Raw genomic sequence first — 22934 nt, 5'->3', positions numbered from 1 at the left:
TATAACATGGTTCAGCTTTAGAAAAAACACCCCGAAATTAAGCGGCTCACGTAAGGCTCGTCCGGACTCATCAAGTGGGCTCACTAGCTATCATCAACTTAAGCAATGTAAGCGGCTAGCTAAGCACCGTTTAACTAACATGTATCGTAGTGTCAGGCAGGAGCAGTTAGTGCAGGTCACCTTGTGTTGGGACGTCAAAAATTGGGGCCTTAATGAAAATTTCTGTATTATTCAACTTGTATCCATTTATCTGATTACGTTCAATTTTTGAGTTTAGAAAATGAGCCTTGTAACTAAGGGGGCCCACGGGTCGGGTTCTGTTCGGACTCAGGTGGAACCAGACTTAAACTAGATTTTCTGATATGATATCAGGGGTTTAATCGGGTCTACTATAAGAAAATCATACCTGGACCCAATAAAAACTACATTAAGCCCATATATATATTTTATAACACCCAAGTGGTATCCTATGTGGTAAGTGGGGTCATGTGTCAAGCTGAAGGCCCATGATCGAATCCCTATGCCACATGATCAAAGTTGGATAGCTCAGTGACTAGTTTATCCAAACAAGGAGAAGAGATTATCTTTTCATTTTCATATTTGCATTTTTCACATACATTCCTTTCTTTATCTTGACCTTCTGCCCCTTTCCATTTTATCTATTTCTTTTGTTTTATGAAAATCTTGACCAGGAAGAAAACAATTCATGGTAATTGCCACGTCATCACCACTGTAGTGACCATGAAACATGGCTTGTGTGGATAACACAATCCCGTTATGTGGGCATGTACACTTACCCAAATTTTATAAAAGCATATGGTCTGGCAGCAGTTTCAATTTAGCCTCCATGGCCTTCTCAAATTCATTTTTTAGATCTTCCGGGCTTGTTTGGTGGCACTCCCTGCACATCATGCAGGACAAAATAAATGATTTTTACACGTTTTGTAACAAACATGGGACTCTATGAATGAGCTTTTGTGCGTAATTTTTGCTCCACCTGTTACGGCAAGAACGGGGACGCGGGGGGCTATATTGAAAAAAAAAAAACATGGGGGAGGGGGTGTACCCCTAATTCACCCACCCCCTTTCTCATTCTCTCCCACCCACTGTTCTTTCTCTTTCTCTTCTTTTTCTTTGTTTTTATTCTTCTTCGTTTATTTGATTTCTATTATTTAGGGTTTTTTTCATTGTTTAGTTTTTTATTGATTAGAGCTTCAAATCAAATTTCTTAAATTAGGGCATTTTTTAGTTAGTTTGATTAGGGTTTTTTCTTTGATTTTAGTTGCTTGAGGTTTTAATCAGATTTCTAAAATTGGGGCTTTTTGTAGTTAATTTGATTAGAATTTTCATTTGATTTTCAATGATTAGGGCTATGAATCAATTTTTTTAAATTAGGGCTCTTTATAGTTAATTTGATTAGAGATTTTTATTTAATTGTCTTTAATTAGGAATTTGATTGAAAATTTTAAATTAGGGCTTTTTATAGTTAAGTTGATTAGGTTTTTTTATTTGATTAGAGATTTTTTCTTTGATTTTTTATGATTAGGGCTTTGAATCAATTTATTTTAATTAAGGCTTTTTATAATTAATTTGATTAGGGCTTTTCTTGTATTTGACTAGGGATTTTTTCTTCTTTGGTTAGGTTTTGAATTAGGGTTTTTTTATTTAATTTTATGATTTTTTCTTACAGTTTAGAGTTTTTTGATATATTTATGATTTATTTTATTATATTTTAAGATTATATAATTGGATTGGGGCTTCTCTTGTAATTGATGAGGGATTTTTTTTTTATTTTCTTTGGTTAGGGTTTGAATTAGGATTTTTTATTTAGTTTTATAGTTTTTTTCTTATAGTTTAGGGTTTTTGGTTTATTTATGATTTATTTTATTGTATTTTATGGTTTTATGATTTAATAGGATTTGATAATTTGATTTTTTATAGTTAATTTTCTTTTAGGGTTTGATATTTTTATGATAAATTTTCATAATTAGATGCGATATGACATTGATTAAACCATTTATATATTGTTTTTCTTAAATTACTCAAATTAAAAAAATGATATTTAGATCCAATCCAATATCCATATTCAAAGTTATCCAACCCATTATCCATGTGTGTCCATGCTATCTGTGCAGCCGGGCCACCAAATGATAAACATAAGGAACACAACTTCCATGAACAAGCCACCAAACATTGGACGTAATACATAAATTATAGAACAGACAAAACATGTGTTCTGTGCATTTTGCTCGTTTCAATCCTGGACAAGCCACCAAATAATCCCTCAAGATATTGAAATGCAAGCTTCTTTGGATAAGAACAATCACATTGTCAGATAACATACCCGACCCTCAATTATATAGTTGTAGCTTTCAGTCAAGTCAAACAAATAATATTAACAGCCGAAATGAGTTATTCCTTAGATGTGGTGATGCAAATTGAAGGGACTGCAGATGGGTCAAGACACAACTATGATATTCAGGAATGCTCTAACAAATGTAAAACTATGATGAGATAGAGATCATATTATTTAACAACTGACAACTTGCTTCATCCTATGAATTCAGTCAAGCTTCATTCCATTTTATTTATATTCAACATCATATCAAAGTGTACAGCTTGGATAAGTGTCCAATAGGCATTCAAAGCCTTCATTTTTCATTCTTCATGCACATCAACATTCTTCAAGCTTTCAACATAGGGAGTTTGTACAACAAAATAAAAGAGAACCACATCCATATTTCATAAAGGAAAATTTGCTTAAGATGAGAGACCCATACCACTATTACGTATTACACCCATTTCCCCTATAGTCATATTGTCACTCACAACTGTTGTCACAAATAGCACCAAAGTATTGTGAGATTATCACCATATTTAACAAAGAGAATAATCACAATGTGTTCAAAACATAAAAAAACTGAAAATACGATAGCATTATCAGTTTATTTACAGAAACATTTTACCTATTTTTCTATGTACTATTATAATCTCTATTCATTAAAAAACCTTCTCTATATTTTATCTACATTTGTATTTTTTTTCTTATTCTTTTGTGTTATTGTTATATTTACAGTCTTTAAGTGCCAATATTTTCCCAAATATTTCTCAAGATTTATAAAAAGAAAAAAACATATTCTTGAGATTTTGCCTTTCTAAATGGAGCGGATCTAAACCATGGGGAGGGTTTCCTCTTTCCTGAGGAATGGGTGAGGGCTCTGAGTGGTCATCTCCCTCTAGGGTTTCCTCTTCTCCGCGGCTGGAAAAGGAGAATCTTCATCATGTCGCTGCTGTTGATGATGGTGCAGACGACATGCAATCTGGTTTGCAAGTTCATGGGAGGTGACCTAGATCTAAGAGGATAAGAGAGTTTAAAACTTGGGCTCAAATCATTGGTGCTCCTGTGATCTGCCCTAGCAACAACTTACCTCCACCACTCGATGATGGAGGTAAGAAATCTATTCATATCCCTAAGGAGTTCTATGAAGAGAAGAAAAAGTTTTCTTATTCTCTTATTTGTAAGTGGGATACACGCCCTTTGGATAGAGTTTATTATGAGAATGAGCATATTAATCAATGGAAGTTGCATGTAAAACCTTGTTTTAGTTAATTGCGAATAGTGAATATTTCTTGTGGTGTTTAATAATGGCAATGACTTGCAACATGTCCGATCTTCAGCTCCTTAGACTGTATATGGCATGGTCGCGGAGGCTCTGAATGGCAAGTTGATTGTTGTTGATGCTCGAGCTAAGGAGAAGCACTATGATTATGCTCATATATATTCTAGTGGACATGCCTATTAATTCTGATACAACAGAGTTTATTCCGTTAACTTTAGGGGATGATTTGAATTTGGATATCAGGATCGTTCACATGGTTTTAATCAATGTCCAAAACTTCATAATCAGAAGGTTTGATTTGTTGATGGATGGAGGAGTGATCAGTAAAGGAAGTTTAGATGGATGCCTTAAAAGGTCTTTGAAACTTAGCTTATAGGGGAGTTATTGGAAGCTTCATAGATAGGTGGAAAGTGTGTTTCTCAATGTTAAAATCACTAAGAAAAAGGAGGGAGAAAAGCTAGGGTTAAGAGGTTAAAAAAGGAGAAAATAAAAGATGTTCATACTATTCAGTATAGTGTGTGATGAACACTTTCATACATAAAAGGGTCCCCTTTGAGTACATAAAAAAGAAAAAGATCAAAAGGACTAATATACCTTCTTCTTTATAGGTATGTACATAATAACCTAATAAAGTTGCTTTATACATATTTATACTACACTATATTACATAGACTTTCAATACTTCTCTTCAAACTTGGAAGGATGTAAATGAATCATTTCAAGTTTGAAAATGAAAGAACTGAAATACAAGAGAGAAAGACTTTTTGTGAATACATTGTTATCCGATTCTTTGTGCTGACATGGTCCAAAGTTATAATCTCATCTTCATAAGCTCTTCTTGTATAATGACAATCTATTTTAATGTGCTTGATGTGCTCATGAAACTCTGGATTCTTGACAATATGAATATCGCTCATATTATCACAATATATCTGAGTTTTCTCTTCACATGGAATTCTCAATTCTTTTAATAGCCATCGTATTCAAATAATCTCAACTACAATTTGAGTCATTGCTCTATATTCAACTTCTTCAATGGACAAAGCAATCATTTTTCTGTTTTTTGCTTTTTTCACAAGATTAGGGTGCTTCCAAGAAAAACACAAAACCATGTAGTGGAAAGTCGATTTCTACTAGAGCATCCAAAATCAACTATCATAGAAAGCTCTCAGCTCTTTGTTAGACGAAGACAAAAAAATATACCGTAGTACATAAAATCTCTGATATAGCTTATGATCGAGAGTATGACTCTCAAGCGGACTGATCTATAGGCACTCATAAATTGACTCATTACATGACTCCCAACTAACTGCCTGTATACTACAAGATCCTCAATCTATCATTTCAAGTTTGCCTCCATATGAGAATTTACTTGTTTTGAGTTATCTGCCAATCTTGCTTTCACAACCAAATCTATAGCATACTTATGTTGGGGCATATACAGTTCCCTTGGAGAGTAGGCTATCTCAAGCTCAAGAAAATACTTCAAAATGCATCAAATCTTTCATCTTGAACATATTGGTTAGCTTCTTTTTAGTCTCTTTAGTCTTCTTTGTGTCATCTCTAGTGAGAATCATATTATTTATATAAAGAAGCAATATACACTTTTCAAGAGCAAAGAAAAACATAAACGAATCAGGATCATGATGACTGCTCAAAACCAAGTGACTCATTGATGAACTGAACTTCTCAAACCAAGCTCAATGTGCTTGTTTGAGACCATATAAAGCTCTCTCAAGCTTGCACACTCTGCCTTGTAGTTCTATGTATCCTTATGGTAATTCCATATACACTTTCTCTTGTAAATCTCCATTTAAGAATTTATTCTTGATATCTCACTGTTGCATGACAGCTATTGCTAGCAGTGTACAAATTATGGTCATATGAGCTACAAGAGCAAAAGTTTTTGCAAAATCAATTCAAAAATGCTAATTGTACCCCTTAGCTACCAATCTAACTTTATATCTCTCCATTCACCCATTTTCCTTTGTCTTTACCTTGTACACCCATTTGTTGCCACTAATACTTTTCTTTGGAGAAGGTTTTACTAGTTCCCATGCCTACATTCTTTCAAGTGCATTCATTCCATCAACCATGACTCTTTGCCACTCTTATTTTCTTGATGCCTCTGCATAGGACTCAGGCTCAACATAAGAATGGATTAAGGCTAAGAAAGCACGATGATGAGGTACAAAAGACTCATAGGACACAAAACAAGACATAAGTATAGAAGATAGAACTTTTACTTACCTGAGAAGATACAAAAAAAAAAGATGATAACTCTAAGTTTTGTTGTTGTTGTCCAGGATCAGTTGTCACTGAAATGAGATCAAGATTGGCCTCTTCACTTCCCTACTCTTCCACTTGATCTAAAAATAGAATTTCAATCAAACCTTTATGTCACCCAGAATAGGTTTGACCAAACATATCTTCTCTAGCCAAAACATGCTCCCCTTGACTCTACATCCTCTCTCTTCCACTTTCCCTTTCTTCAAAGAGAACCAAAAATGACAAGTCAGTCTCATTTTTTGTCTTTTCTCCATACTGACTAAAATATATCACATTATCCTAAAAAATAACATGCCTAGATACTCTCATTTTTTTTAACCAGATCATATCACTTCTATTCTTTTTTACCCTCATAAAAACCAAGAAAGAAACATTTAATAGCTTTAAAAGAACTTATCTTGGTATTTGTCAGCTAGAAAAACAAAACACACACAACTAAATACTTTCAACATGTTATAGTTTGAAACTTTTTCATACAGTTTCTGAAAGGAAGATATGTTTTTAAGTACTCTAGAAGGCATATAATTTATCTGATAAATGTTCAGTTGAACTGCATCCACCCAAAACACTTTGGGTACTTCTCCACTAAATAAAAGAGCTTTTGTTGTCTCCAAGATATGTCATTTTTCTCTCTCAACTACACAATTATGCTCACGAGTGTAGGGACAAGACTTTTGGTGAACCACACCTCTCTTGTAGGAATCTTTCAAACACATAGCTAATGTATTCACCATTAGAGTCATTACATAGAGTTTTAATTTCAACTGCAAATTGATTCTCAACCATGACATAAAAGCTCTTAAAATTTTCAAAAAGATCACTTCTATTTTTTATAAAATATATTAATGTAAACTTTGTATAATCATCTATGAAAGTCACAAAATAGAATGATCCTCCTTTTGATACAACCGGAGGACCCCATACATCTGAATGTATCAAATCGAAAGGACTTTTTGATTCTCTATCACTAGACTTGAATGACATAATATGACTCTTGGTCAATCTACAACTCACGCAATCTTTAGTATGATTTGACACAACTAGCTTGATTTTTTTCAAAACTTTTTTAGGACACTAAACTTTGCAACCTAGAGCTGAAAATATGCTCTAATCTTCGGTGCCACAAAACAGACTCATCTAAAACTGAAGCTCCACATCTTGTCATAACTTTCTTATGCTTTCTCATATCAATCTAGTCTAGGTAGTATAGATCTCATTTTCTATGGCCAATCCCAATCTCCTTCCATAACAACTGATCTTGCACAACACAATCAATAGAAGAGAAGATAAAATTATATTTAAGTTTGATAATTTGATACACAAAAATAAGATTTATAGTAAGAGATAAAATATGATAAACTTGAGAAAGATTGAATTTACTACTAGGATAAGAATCACAAGTAATTAAACCTACTTTAAAAATAAACATAGAAAAATCATCTGTAGTACGAAAGATGCCACTACAGAGATGATAGTTAGCAAAGACAGACTCATAAGGTGTCATATGGCATGAAGCCTCAAAGTCTATCAACAAACCAGAAAGACTTGAGATACTTGAGAAAGTAGTATTAGAGGAGGAGGTAGGAATGACAGAGGAAGAAGGGCCAACGACTGACTAAGCAAGAAGCTACAATTGTTGAATTTGATGTTGAATCTCCTGCTGAACATACTCTAATCTCTAAAGTTGCCCACTACCCATCACCCTCAGTGGAAGTTGCATATGCACCACATCTTTTTTTCTTGAGAAAGAGACATTAATTTTTTATATGACCAAAACCCTTATAATAGTGACACTGAACAAAACTAAGGTTACCTTTTCTGCCAAATCCCATCTCTCCTCATAACTCCAGACCTACCTCCACTTCTTTCACCCGTTATGTTCTACCACTCATTTGTCTATATACAACTATGACATTATCTCCATAATAGAATGATCCAAGAGACTTTATCTTAGTCTCTTACACAATTAACTGAGCAATAATTTGAGTTGTCGATGGTAAGTTAGAACGATGCAAAATGTCACTCCTAGTTCCATCAATTTCTAGTCTAAGAGCCATGAGAAACTCGATAACTCTGTCAATCTCCCTATGCTAATCAAGAAGTCCTAAACAAGTCTAACATGATGTGCAAGACAAATATTTCGTACATTTCTTCTGGTCCTCTATAAGTGCAAGAGCATCCCAAATTCTCTATATATCAGAATAAAAATTTTCAATTGACTTGCTTCCTTGACGCATATTTCTCTACTCTTGAGTGAGTTGATAATGTCTTGCCTAATTCTCTTGTCTATAGACTTGACTGAGACATGTCTAAGCTTATTTTACCTTATAAAATTTTAAAATATTCATAGCAATTCTTTGTTTCACAAACCCAAGAATTCAAACTTTAACTCCTGCATTGTTCATGGCCCATTATTCTATAGACTTATCAAAACCCTCATTAGAAATTGGGTTCTACTTTCAAACCATCTAAGTAGCCTCTCAAGCATTTTTCAACAACCAATGCCTCTAAGAAATCAACCTAATATGTATAGTTTGTCCCATTTAACGTAACTATGATAATTTACTTCCTTCTCCATAATACCACTAACAAACAATATTACCAAAAATAGAGGAGATTAAGCTTTCCAAAATCCAACAAGAGGCATTTCAAGAATCAATTGGAAAGCACAAGGTACAAATGAAAACCACGATATGCTCTAGAAATATTGAATCCACACAAAACATAGCACAAACACACCAAATAAGGCCAATAGACACATTGAAAATACTGAAAATAGCTTACCACAAGCTATGGATGACCCATATATTGTTCAAAACTTCTCTAAAACCTCAAACCTATAACACCCAAAAATTTTAAATCGAAAAAAAATCATAAATTTTTTTCTTTTAAAATCAACAAAAATGACCTTTTTCTTTAGGTTTAACATTCTGAGCCAACAAATTGAATAATCATCATAACTGAATTAAAATGCAAATAACATTCACTATTAAAATTTACTATTAAAATTTAATTAAGTTTCAATAATTTAAAATTTATATCATAGTATTTCCTATCCAAAATAACAATAAATGTTTTTTCCAAACTATCATTGAGAAAGGAAAAGATAGACTCTCGACGTCGTCCCAACATCCTGCATCTGCTCCACAGTTATACATCATATTTTACATGAGAACTCAGAAAATGGGTCAGACCGTTGAAAGTCTGGTAGAGAATACCAATACAGGTAAACTAAAACCAATATACACGAGACATACTATAGTGCATTCAACCATCAAAATAGATAAACATCTAATTCATGTATACATGTTATAATAATTGCATAACAAAATTATATTTTAGAAGCCAACATATATTTTATGTATGAGCAAATAAACATGCATGCACTTACCATTGCAGAACATGAGAACTTTCATGCATGAGTGACTTTAATTGCCTTTATTTAAGTTTTTTTTTACGTGATGTATGTCATGACTATATAAATGCACACATATTTAGGGTTTCACTACTTAGCACTGTAGGTACTAACACAGGTTTAACCTGGATCAGGACCACGACTCAGAAGAGGTATACTCAAATAAGTTATGGCTTAACCTTCGTTGAACACCTTTTACCAATCTCGAGTGAGGGACGACCTAGTCGAGAGAGAGCTCTTAACACTCCAACCTTATGCATCAGGCTTCACTCATAAGTTCCTTAACCTGCCACATCGCGGTTAATGTGGAGGCTTCTCCTATCTCTGTGGTTGAGGAGGAGCAACCTTCCACGCTAAAAAAGTTGGTTTCATGGAGCATGGAGTACTACTTACCCTCTCATTGCAAGCCTCAATAGAATTAATGTTCACATTTCACATTCTTTTAATTACATTAACTCTATTACTTTTCCATACACACACATAATTAATCTATCACTATGATTCGTGCCTCCAGTTTAGGCACCTTGCTGCATGATTTGATGTCAATAATGCTTTCATTCCATGCATGATAATTGTAATACATACACTTTCACTTATGCATTTATTAATAGGCATTAAACATGATGAACAACATGCATCTATAAATAATCACATGACACACTATAATGTACAAGCATATGCAAATTTCAATAGTAGTGTTCATTCATTGGCATGAAATACCAATTCATTTGATGTTATGCTTATTAAGAACTTAAAACATGCATTTACACATCACTGCAGGTCACAATTGCATATTAATTTAACATTCAAATCCATTCATTAACATCAAGAATTTATAATTAACTTAACCAACTCATATTCTGTTCAGGACCTAGTTATGCAAGATTTTCCATGCTGTTACAGAAGTCTCTATTCTGTACACAGACTAAGACCTGAGCTCATTTTTCTATCGTACATACACATTTTGTCAGCTTTCATACGTTGTAAGATGTTCATAAAAACTCCTCCGGATAAAGGAGATACAATTATTTTAATGGATAGTGGTCGATAGCTACAACACATTGACGAGTTCACTCGGATGAGTAGAAGAGTCAAACTGTGTCATATGTGGTTTTCTTTCTTTTTTTTTCTTTTTGTCACTATTGACATATCAAGGATTTTTTCCTGATATATCATTATATATGAACTACTTAATATGCATAACAATTACGAAAGAATAATACATAAATAAGATTAATAACACTTGCAAAAATAAACAATTTTGATATAGTCGATCTAAAGATTTTTATAACACTAAAGTAAAAATTCAGTTTAAAGCATGTTTACCATATTTGAATTCATAAAAAACTATGTCATGACTAAACCATAGTGGTTCAGCCCTCTAGAACCGAATTAACCATGTTTCTTATAAACACTCAAAGAATCAGTAAAATACCTATCATTTTTCTCATTTTTTCTTTTTTTCAATCTCTTGCTTTATGTTATTTATTTTTTAACAAATGAATCACAAGGACCGAGGTTGGCCTAGACTGGTTTGTTCCAAAGGACTACTCAAAACTGATCCATGAATGGATCAACCCCTTCTATCCATGCCGCGATATATGATAGGACCCATATCCGTACCCGATATCACATAGAGGTAACAAATTTCTATTTTTTTCAGTTGTCAAGCAAGCCCCGTAACCACAAATAAAATATGGTGTCAGGATTGCATGTGAACTGCGGCCAGTTTGGGGCAACCATGCAACTTGTTGCAACCTAGTCGAGGTGCGCCAGCAAGGTTGCTCCTTGCCAACCACTAAGGTTGTTATGCAAGCTGAGGTTAGGTCGACCACAGTCTATTGCACCTACACGGTGCAGCGATGACTGGCCACTAACCCACACAACTGCTTTAGACTGATGTGTTCATCATAGGCAGGTGTGGCCTGCATCAACACACACGCAACCAGCTGGGCATTAGCAGACCCCAACCGATCTGCAATAGGTTATATATATCTTTTCTTAACAGTCCCAGTCAAATCTGACAAATGGATGGAACTAACCCCGATAGACCCGCTTCACAATATTCACTATCAATGCTAAAAAATAAATATCAAGTAAATTCTATACAAGATTAATAATTTCAAATCTCTCAAAATGAAAGTTTTCACACATATTTAGATCTCATGGATGAATATAAAAAACATTAACGATTACGAAACAATGAACTCAATAGAAGCATGAAATTATCACCTTTAACCAAAATAGTCAAATTACGCAGAGATTTCATGTCTCTAATTATAAAACCTCAACCAACCAATAAAAGGCTTTGATATTTCACAATTTAGTGTTAAAACCACAAAAAGTCCTGGCAAGTTCTTGATCAGAACCATTAGAGGCAAGTTCTCATGTACTTTCTCTAAATTGGTAGACATCATTTTTAGATTTTGAAAATAACTTAATTATAAGACTACAAAATCATGAAATTCAAAAACATACAGTTTTACTATAGTTTTTACTCTCGTCCTGTTCAATTAGTATTTGCTTCCCATTTGATCTCATATCACTTCCTTTTTATTCCTACTTCAAGTTTAAATTGATTCCTCGCTACCCACTCCTTATGCATTTTAAAATACCTCTCTTCTAGCTTATGTTTCTCGTTTATCTTCCTGCTTCCGCTTCTTGGTTTGATAACCTTGCATTAAAGGATGAATGACAAGCCCTTACCTGGACCAACACAAAGATGATAATATCAAAGAGGTTGAAGAGAATTTAATCTTTAACTCTAGCAGTCCAAGAGTAAATCCACTTATTCATGAAGATGAATTGCAGTCATCTAGAGCTAATTTTAGTGTTGATCACGTTGAGCATAATGATCGTAATGAAGATGCAATGTTATCATTCATGAAAGATCAAATACAACTTAGTGAGGGTTATATTCAAGTTGATAAGGTGTCTTTGGTTGATCAACCGAAAATTGCTGAATTAGTCAATGACATAATTCAGATTAATTCTGGTGAGACTTCCACTCGAGCGTTGGCTGCAGAGGGTGAAGATGACAAGAATTTGGTTGTGGGGGATTGTGTGTTTTCTGGGAATAATGAGGTCAATATTGGTAATTCCATATTGGCAGCTGTTGAGGAAGAACCCAACCAGGGGGTGATTAGGAGTACTAAAGCTGATTTGGTGGAGGAGCCTCTACCTATTTTAGAATCCATTTTTAATGAGGAAATTTCTTTAGTTGATGTAGGAAAGGATCCTACTGAAGAAAGCTTATCTCATGGAGATAACCCCCAACATGGTTAGAAAGGAAACCAAGGCAGCAAGGATCTAAACCATGGCCATAAATCTTATTTTCAAAATTTTCTTCCTCGCGATGAATCAACGGTGTTCCATTCTTTTTTTAAATTGTCAAGTAACTGTGAGTACATTTACAAATAAGAATACATCTTTTTTTTGAGAGAATACAAATAAGAATAAATCAAAACATGGAATCACAGTAAAATTACAATATTATAATGGTGATCATTTGAAACTTTTAATTTTATTGTGAATCTCATGATCTATGAATTTGTTGCAATAAATTTAAAATAACAACAATATTTTCAACAACTATGTAAATCATGATCAGATATTTTTTAAACAAGAAAAAAGAGTTTCTACTTAAGTTTGTAAATGAAAAGAAATGGAGAGTTTGTACATCCCTCCATATGGCTACATGTGAGAATGCCTCAGTTTAAATGTCTCTTTTTTTAATATGGAATGCAGTTCCCTAGAAGTTTTGCTTCAAATAAAAGTCAATATCTAAGCCATAGACATACTAATCATATAAAATAATCACTTCAACAAAACATGCAACATTGATTTTAGCAAATCTCAAGAAATGCAATGAAAGGCTATGTAGTGATTAACACATACAACAAAAAGTACACATGAATGGGAAAACAAGGCAAGGTCAACCAAAAGTACTATGCGATATACAAGGAGGAAAACCAGAGGATACTGGAAAATGCAGGGACCAGTCTCGATTGACATCCATGAAGGATCATGTTGGTTATTTGACAGATTCTTGAACAATGACTTGGCCTGATGATTATAGAATTCTGCATCATTCAGATCACGGCCATCATTTGATGTCTCAGCCAATGGCAGGCCATCAGTAACACGAGCTATCATTGTCAATTTCACCATCTTTGATTTGCAGTCTTGACATATGACAAAGCAACTCTAGAGTAGTTATGAAAAAGATTGCTCCAAACACTGTATCAAGAGGTGAACCACAGGTTAACTACTCACTTAGAGATCGGACTAGGATAATAGAAATGAAAACAGCCACTTTAAGTGATAGCTGGACCTTAAAATCATGAACTACCTTCTTCTTGTAGAATCTCACTATCTCCCAATAACCATGGGAAACCTAAATCCATTTAGCTTTCAACATGTACCAATAAGAGAGTAGGTGGAAATAAAATCACATATTAGGGAACTCGTCCAAACCTGAAAACAACTAGAAAATGGAGAACAAAATTCTAGCACCTTGAAATTATATATATATATATATATATATATATATATCTGAAAATGTTACGAACAAGACTAAATCCAAATACAAGCAACAATAACACAAAAGTATTTGGCATCAAACAAGTGATGGTATGCCTTAAATGGTAATGAATGGCAATAATAAGTAATTGTTGGTAAATATGCACCTTCATGACTGTGGTTTCCGACCTTACTGATGATACTAATGTAACAAAAATAGAACTAGATTACTAGATTAATCTTAATCATGGATTGGAAACTCCTGACTGCAATAAGTTATTGCTCTATGCGCTCAGCCGTTGCTTTTTCCTGAGGCATCTTATGTGAAGGAAAACCACTTGCTCTTCGTAGCGCTCTCACTCAGTAGTCACTTCGTGCTCGCCAACCAACTGTTCATGTTTGAGCTTGTTGGCTTCATTGTTATTTATAGACCGTCTAAATTGACTTACTTGGTAGCCAGTCTAAAACGTATTCGGATGGATAGAGATGGATTCCTTTACATACATTCATCTATGGCCTATGGTTTGGTTACTGCGATGGATGGTCCTATTAGCCATTCTTCTTATCAGGTCCATGGTCCATATGGTCTTCAATTGTTATCTTCCCTTAATTTAAGCTAGGAAACGGCTCGTAAATTCTTCTTTGAGGAATGTGATGCTACTAGTTCTAGTGCTCATAGTCAAATCTTTTTTTTTCGTTCGCACTTTGCTCAAGAGAATAGAATCCCTTTTCGTTCTGAGTAGCAAGTCCGTTTAGGTTAGCAGAAGTCGGCTTAGAGAAGAAATATATCTTGATCGTGCAAAAGCTTTAGGTTAGAGAGAGAGAGAGAGAGAGAGAGAGAGAGAGATCAACATTACTAAGGCAGGGGATCAACAAAAAGTTGAGCCCGCAAAAACAAAAAAACAACAACAGACCCAAAACAAAGGGCCGAAAGCACGAAGGCAAAACATAAAAATCGAATACAGAGATCAGCCAGGGTCTTGAGGAAGAGAAAGCGACTAAAGGGGGTGGATAACATGAGAAGAGAGGCACAAAATTGTGTACACATCAGCCAAGATGCAATGAACGAGCTTATTGAAGGCAACCAGAATTTGACGAAAGATTGCATTGTTGTGATTCATCCACACAACCCACCAGGAAGTAAGAATCCAAGTTCTCCATATCAGCCTCCACCGCTTGCAACTGTAAACCCTCGGCGGACCCCACAAAAGGTCGAGCATGAAGGATTTCTGTCTCACAATGACTTCAGACTGATTTCACGTACTTTTAAAGAGATCCACAAAGATTGGGCATGCCCAAAACAGATGGTAGGTGGATTCTTCTGTCACTTGACAAAGGACGCACCTACTCGGATATTGAAAACCCACCTTCTTAAGGAAGTTGTCTGTTTGTACCTTATCGTGTAAAATTAACCAGGCTAAGAACCGAGAGCAGAGAGTTGGGCCATTAGTCCATAAAAGACGCTCATGAAGTCAGTCAGCCTCAGGCGAGAGAAGAGATCAATACAGAGTTTTGGTGCAAAAAATGCCACTATGCGCAATTGCCCATTGCAAAAATTATGCATCAAAATCGAGATCACCATCTTGCATGAAGACGAAAGACATGACCTTAAGCCACATGTGACGCAAGTGCGAGATATGAAGCTTGTAGGGATGACGACTATACTGGATCGTCTCAAGTCAACCGTACTTAGCATGGAGCAGAGGAGCACATGGATTGTCTGGACGGTGCATCATCCAACATAGCTTCACGATGAGAGCAATACTCCTTAGTCTAGGAGTGAAGATCCCCCAGACCAGCCATACGCCTTGGTAACACCAACGAGCTCCATCCAACCAGATGGCGCTTAGTCCAAAATTGGCAACCAGACCAAAGAAAATCAGGCATCAAACTGGAAAACTTCTTCTCCATACCCTTGGGCATCAGAAACATAGACATAAAAAATTCTGGGATAGAGGACGAGACATGCCTAATAAGGGTAAGCCGACTGATGATGGAAAGGTAGAAAGCCTGCTAGGAAGAAATTTTGGTCTGAACTTTTTGGATAGTGGCAGTCCCAGTGGTTGAGGGGATGTGCTTTATTTGTAAAGGGAGACCCAGATAGGAAATATGTAAATCCAAAGCTGCACAGCTAAAAATTTGTTGACCATCGACCAACAAAGAAGGTGTGGCATTGAAAATGGACAGACAACAATTACTGTCATTAAGGGATAAACTCGAAAAAAAGAGGAAAAATTGAAGGATGAGCTTGAATCTCAGCATCTGTTGCACGAAAGCATGACCGAAAAGGATCATGTCGTCAACATAGATGAGAATATGATGGGAGAATTCCTGGATGTTGATGGGATCAATTATATCTTTATTCGCTGTCCTCTTGAACAACACTTACGAGACCCTCAGCGATGGTGTTAAATAACAAAGGGAAGAGAGGGAAGCCTTGCTGAATACTGCACCCAAGCTTGAATTGCTTACCTCTTGCTCTGTTAAGCTTAATCAAAGAGTGAGCATTTGATACCAGCTCACGCACGCATCGAGAGAAACGACGACCGATATCAAAGTTGGCAAGCATGTAGAATAAGAAAGGCCAATGGACCGAGTCAAAGGCTTTATGGAAGTCGAGCTTGAGGGAGAAGAAAGATTTGCCACTGATATGCAATGAGTGAAGAACTTCTGATGCCAAGATGAAGGAGTGATGAATCCGCATGTGGGGGATAAAAGCGAACTGAGAGTCTAAGAAGATTTGAGTAGTGACGGCTCCAAGCCTATTGGCCAAAACCTTAGCAATAATGCGATAGAGTATACTCATAACCGAAATCAGACAGAACCTCAAGATATCATAGACCACCACGTCCTTCGAGATGAGAGAGACAATAGATAAGTGCATGTGAATCAGCAGTCGACAGTTGCAATGGAACTCAGCGAAGACATTAATAACATCATGCTGAATGCAAGACCAAAAGATACAAAAGAAATCCATGGAAAAGTCGTTGTAGCCAGGAGCTTTCCATCATAAAAGATCGTTGATAGCCAAAATGATTTTAGCGTTAGTGAACTTAGATTGCATAGCTCTGGCTTAAGATTGATCAATAGCCCATACTAGAAGAAGGCCAACATAAAGGGTCTTGAAATAGTGAGAAACAACATGAAGGATATTGTCGATGGAGTAGTTGACTCCCCCAATAGAGATAGAGAGAATAGTGTTCCTCCTGTGGCGGTGCGAAGCGTAGGAGTGAAAGAAGCTAGTATTGTTGTCACTAGCCGCAAGCCAATGCACTCTCGCTCATTGTTTCCATCAAATTTCATCATTGATTTGCCATGTTTGCAGAAGCAAAGAAAGCTCAATGGATCTAGCCTTTAAGCTTTGAAGAGTTGAATCCGAAAGGGAGTCTGGGAAAGACATAGAATGATGAATGCTCGACAACTCTTGCTCTCAGGCGTCCATTTGCTAGAATTTACTGATATTATAATTCAAAAGTCAAGCTTTGATATCGCGGTTGAGGCAGAAAAGCTTCTCATGGCACCGAACGACGGCCCTGACCACCGTAGAAGGCTTGCTCTATGAACGATAGACCACAAATTCGAAGTCTGGCTCCTTCAGCAACCACTTTTAAAAGACGAAAGTTCTTGCAGAGGTAAAACCTTCCCCCCAATGAGTGATGACCTGGCTATGGTTTGAGACAGAAGGAGGAAGTAGAAAGCAGGTGATGTTGGGGAGGATCTCTAACAGATTGGGGAAGACAAGCACCTGGTCGAGCAGCCTGTAGCATGAGCGAAACCTTCTATTTGACAACGAGAAAGGCTCGTCAGTAAGAGGAACAGGGTAAAGTTGTTGCTGTTAGACAAAATCCTGGAAACCCCGCATAGAGGCAGTCGAAGAAATGGGAGAGTTTGAGTCATGAATAGACAACAAACAGTTAAAGTCCCCCATAAGAAGGTGCAACTCTCCAAAAGAACTGATAATCCTACTCAAATCAGACCATAATGTTGGTTGAAGGGGAGGAAGGTTTGGGCCATAGACAATAGTGACCACTGCGGGAGGGGCCACCACTTTCAAGAAAAGGGTAATCGAAATAGAGAACAAATCATCATCGACTTGAGAGATACCCAGAGAAGGCTTTCCGAGAATAAGAATACCACCAGCGTAGTGGACCACAAACTTAAAGAAGAAGTCTGCCCCTCTCCAAATTTCAGAAACGACAGATTGCGAGACATCTTCCATTTTTGTTTAGCATAGGACAATGAGATTTGGCTTTTCTTGGCGAATCTAGTTTGTCAGGAACATACGCTTGTCGAGAGAGTTTAGTCCTCTGATATTCCAACATAGAGCCTTCATAGTTGAAAGTCAACAAAACTCTAAGGGGTGCGAGCTCTAGCTGAACGTCGAGAAGAACCACCAACATGGGAGGCTGAGGGGTGCGGGTTGCAACGACATCCTCAGTGGGCAGAAAAGGCCCCAGCACCTGATTGAGGGAACGAGGAGGGAGTCAACATATGAAGAACGATCCCAGATTGGGGTGCCACTGAGGAAGGAAGAAGGTCAGAGACTGCAACAACATATGTGAGCATGACGCCTGAGATATGAAGCAACTATTGCGAAGAAAGAGAAACATTAAGAAGTCGGGCAACTTCATCAACTTCAATACCCAACGTAAAAAAGAAATAGTTTTGCCCTACTGTAGGATCAACACCCGCATGCGATGAGTCTCCAGAGGTAAAGGTAATCGGCTCCCAAGATGAACTGTGGCCGACTGCCAGATGCGAAGAAGGGTGATGAAACACGATCTCTGCGGGAGATAGGAGGAAGGAAGCCTGCAAACGAATCACCATGGAGTTGATAGCTCGATAGGATAGAGAGAGAGAGAAAGAGCAGTCCAAAGACAAAAACACCTTTGGTCTCTAGGGAGGCTATATGTGCACGTATGGGTGCCATATATGCATACGTTGCATTTTATTTATTGGTTTTAGCTAATTTATTGAATGGCACGTAGTCAATACATTATGCCAGATATTATCACGGAATACAAAAATATATATAACTAAATCAAAGAAATCATAAGATAACCACAGTCTCTAAATAATTATATAAATATCCAAGATGAAATAAAGTGCAAGAAGAACAATGAGAGCACTATAAAATAGAGAAAGATCTCTGTTGAAAGTTTATCTCCAAAATATTATCTAGATTCTTTGTTGAGAATGTGTAAATGTTAGAAAACAAAACCATCTACTCAGAAGTGCTTCTCGATGCTGGATCAATTTGTACGAAGACTCAAATAGACATGTTTAAATATTCCCAACAGGCAAGCAAGAGTGATTACATAATCTCACTCATCCCCTGTTTGAGATTCATTCACATTCACATTCACATGCCAAAAGAACAAGACGAAACTGAGATTCCTTCACGTTCACATGCCAAAACAACACGAACAAGAAAGCAGAACAAAGCGTTCTGCTTGGCCAGTTGGGCATACAAGAGAAAAGAAAGGAAGATACAGAGTAAAGAATCCCCCAATTGAGAAAGAATTCAAAAAAAAAAGAAAAGAAGCCGATTGGGAGTTATCCTTCTTCTTAAACCCAAAACCCTGTCTTCACCAATCCAAAATCATCACCAAAACTAATTACATAAGATGACTCTGATGACACCCAATACGGAGCAAGCAACTACCGCAAAGAAGAGGGTCACAAAGTCTCCTGATGACCATCTCTTGAGCACCTTGACCTCCACCATCAAACTCTTGGCCCTCCTCAACGGATCCACCTCCTTAAAGAGATCAAATTCAACACCCTTCTTCTTCAACTCCTGCACACTCTGCATCAAGAGTTTGCCATGCTCCTTCTCCCTTTTGAGCAGCCTCTCCGTGTGGGTCTCCGCATCCACCTTGTACCTGATTACCCATATCATCGCCAACGAGCAAGCGAGAGAAAAGAGTCCAGGGATCCAGGATCTGTGGCAGGCGCTTGTTTTTGTTGTTAGTGGTGATGTTCTCTCCACGGAGGTGTAGAGCAGAACCAAGAAGGAAGAGTGGAAGATGAAGAGGAAACAGTAGAGCTGCGTGATCTCCTTGCGGGCTGCATCGATCTGCGACTCCTTCGACGAGACCCTCTGAAAGAAAAGCTCCTCTTCTTTCATCCATTGCTTGAGAAGCAGCCTGTGGGCGGGGCTCTCTGCAATCTGCTGCAGAGGGTGAGGGGATTTTGTGGGTTTGAAATCTTCTGTTGATGAACACATGGTTGTGGAGAGAGAGAGAGAGAGAGAGAGAGAGAGAGAGTTTTTTAAGCAACCTTGACGAAAGATATGAACGTCTTCGTAGGCATAAATATGAGTTTTTTTTCCTTCAAAATGTGGTGATTGATGAGGGCATTTTCAAACAGATCACATAATCCTGAATAAGTTTCAAAATTTTACCTATTTTATAAATATCATGAATTTATCGCAATATTAACCTCATGTTAACATCTTTTTTAATTTTTTTATATTTTCAATTTTTTTAATCCCAGGGCAGTTTTTAAGGCTTGTCCTTTTATTCGTTCAAACCAGTGAGAACTACGTACTCCACGTATCTAAAAGATTTAACCCTGCAAGCAAATACTTCCCGCTATTAGTCACAAATCTCGTTATTCGGGATTTTCTTGGAAAAGAAAAATCTTGCACTAAATTAAAAAAAAATTGTTTTTCCAGAAAATATTGATATATCTAAATTTTGCAAATATATGAGAAAAATATATAAATATACAAAATAAAACATTAATCAAATAAAAAGTAATCAAATATGTAATCATTGGTTTCATAATGCGATATTATGACAATAAAGCATGATATCTTCAAAATAGGTGATATTTTGAAAAAAATATCACATTTTTCAGGATTAGATGGGTTTTTGAAAATCTCTAGATAAAATCACAAGTTTTAAAAAAACATGACACCTGTATAGTGTGATTTGACAGTAAGTTTTGTTCTTAATCCATTACATGAAAAAAAAATTAGCAATAGATTTCCAACTTTTCTAGTTTTGTCGTCATAAAAATATCACATATTGTGGATCATTGATTTTGAAGCTTTTCAAAAAAGCTGTTTACTAGTTGTAATCAAGCCAGCTGATTCCCGCTAAACAAAACATGTAGATCACATCAATGAGTATAACTCTTTAAAATACAATAATAAATAAATAAAAAGGCATTTTGTACGAGAGAGAGAGAGAGAGAGTTTGTAGACGTAGGACACGTTAAGACCGAACCACATTAAAATCTTGTGGGTTTGAGTGTGCTGTGTGTTCCTCTCTTTCATAGTGTGTGTGCTGGACGTGTTCCTCCTTTTCATGATATAAGAGCCAAACGGTGCATACCGATTTTCAGCGCTAGTAGTTTTCCTCTCTTTGGTCGTGTTTTTGGTTTATACATGATAAGTTAAATAAATAAATCAAAAGCAATGTGCTTACATATTTCCCAAAATATGAAAAGCAGAATTCCTATATAAAGTAGGTTTCTCACCTGATGAAATATATGGGTTTTCATTACATTTTTCACACGTTTCCCACAAATCTGAGAAAGTCAAGAAACTCTTGCCTGCAATCTGTAGTAACCGACTGAGGTGGTATACCATGTGGTAAGCGGGGTCGCTGAAGGCACAGGTAACCAGGCTTGCCTTTAAAAAAAAAGAAAAAAACTGTAGTAACTGATGGATAAACCCCCATTTGTTTTCTTTTTCCCCAAGAACCGTTCCGTTCTATGATAGTTGGCAACATCTATGTATGAACACCTATAATGCGATTGATCTTGGTAGAACTACATGGTTGACGAAAATTGAACTTGAATCCCCTGTTTGAGATTCATTCACATTCACATGCCAAAAGAACAAGAAGAAACTGAGATTCCTTTACATTTACATGCCAAAAGAACACGAACAAGAAGGCAAAGAATGCAAAAAAAGAAAAGAAAAGAAAGAAACCGACAGGGAGTTATCCTTCTCCTTGAACCCAAAACCCTGTCTACAGCAATCCCAAATCACCACCAAAACTAATTACATAATGACACACAATACAGAGCAAGCAACTACCACAAAGAAGTGGGTCACGAAGCCACCTGATGACTATCTCTTGACCACCTTGACCTCCATCATCAAACTCTTGGCACTCCCAAACGGATCCACCTCCTTAAAGAGATCAAACTCAACACCCTTCTTCAACTCCTGCACGCTCTGCATCAAGAGTTTGCCATGCTCCTTCTCCCCTTTTGAGCAGCCTCTCCGTGTGGCTCTCGGCACCACCTTGTACCTGATTACCCATATCATCGCCAACGAGCAAGCGAGAGAAAGGAGTGCGGGGATCCAAGATCTGTGGCAGGCGCTTGTTGTTGTTAGTGGTGATGTTCTCTCCATGGAGGTGTAGAACAGAACCAGGAAGCAAGAGTGGAAGATAAAAAAGAAACAGTAGAGCTGTGTGATCTCCTTGCGGGTTGCATTGATCTGCGACTCCTTTGACGAGACCCTCTGAAAGAAAAGCTCCTCTTCTTTCATCCATTGCTTAAGAAGTAGCCTGTGGGCGGGGCTCTCTACAATATGCTGTAGAGGGTGAGGGGATTTTGTGGGTTTGAAATCTTTCGTTGATGAACACAAACTGCCCGGGTTTATGGACGTTAGTTCTTAGAGAAAAATTACTACAATAACCTTTAAAATAACATCAGAACCATGCCAATTTTTTTTATATATAACATGGTCCATGCAACCATTACAATAATCATAATCATCCAAATACATAAGCAGAATAAACAAAAGAGTGAAAGTGAATCATACTTCAAACGTACTCAAATCTGGTGATAGAGTCGAAGTCCACTCCTAAGTCTTGCGGTTGGCAGCAGTTCTTGAACGTACAGTTGCAGCCAAAAAAGTGGGTAAGTGTACAACACAATAAGTTCTCATTTACAAATAGACACAACCGTTACAACTATAGTGAGCTCTAAGATCCTAGTCTTAGTTTAATTTGTTAATTATAGACATATATTGTTTATGAATTTTATATCCTTATTGTCGTGTCTCTATCATCATACTAAAACTTATATTCTACTCTAATTGGCTATTTCAAGCATAGCCTCCT

The 22934-nt window shown here is 36.5% G+C and overlaps 2 protein-coding genes across 2 annotated transcripts; both read right to left on the bottom strand.

Moving 5' to 3' along the window:
* Positions 1–19383: 19383 nt before the first annotated feature.
* Positions 19384–20074, bottom strand: LOC149827799 (uncharacterized). Its single transcript, XM_090018578.1, has one exon. The coding sequence runs from the start codon at positions 20072–20074 to the stop codon at positions 19460–19462; it is 615 nt and encodes a 204-aa protein (XP_089874704.1). The 3' UTR covers positions 19384–19459.
* A 1857-nt stretch (positions 20075–21931) lies between these two features.
* Positions 21932–22357, bottom strand: LOC149827798 (uncharacterized). Its single transcript, XM_090018576.1, has one exon. It carries the CDS (start codon positions 22355–22357, stop codon positions 21932–21934), a length of 426 nt encoding a protein of 141 aa, XP_089874702.1.
* Positions 22358–22934: the final 577 nt, after the last annotated feature.

This window comes from Nuphar pumila, chromosome 10, assembly GCF_984573655.1.
Source record: "Nuphar pumila chromosome 10, dmNupPumi1.hap1.1, whole genome shotgun sequence".
Lineage (NCBI taxonomy): Eukaryota > Viridiplantae > Streptophyta > Magnoliopsida > Nymphaeales > Nymphaeaceae > Nuphar > Nuphar pumila.
Note: the sequence above shows the minus strand (reverse complement) of the source record. Positions and strands in the feature narration are given on the sequence as shown.

What these genes read in the sequence shown, in the direction of transcription:
- LOC149827799 (XM_090018578.1), bottom strand. Translation starts at nt 20,074, where the DNA reads ATGTGTTCATCAACAGAAGATTTCAAACCCACAAAATCCCCTCACCCT.
- LOC149827798 (XM_090018576.1), bottom strand. Translation starts at nt 22,357, where the DNA reads ATGAAAGAAGAGGAGCTTTTCTTTCAGAGGGTCTCGTCAAAGGAGTCG.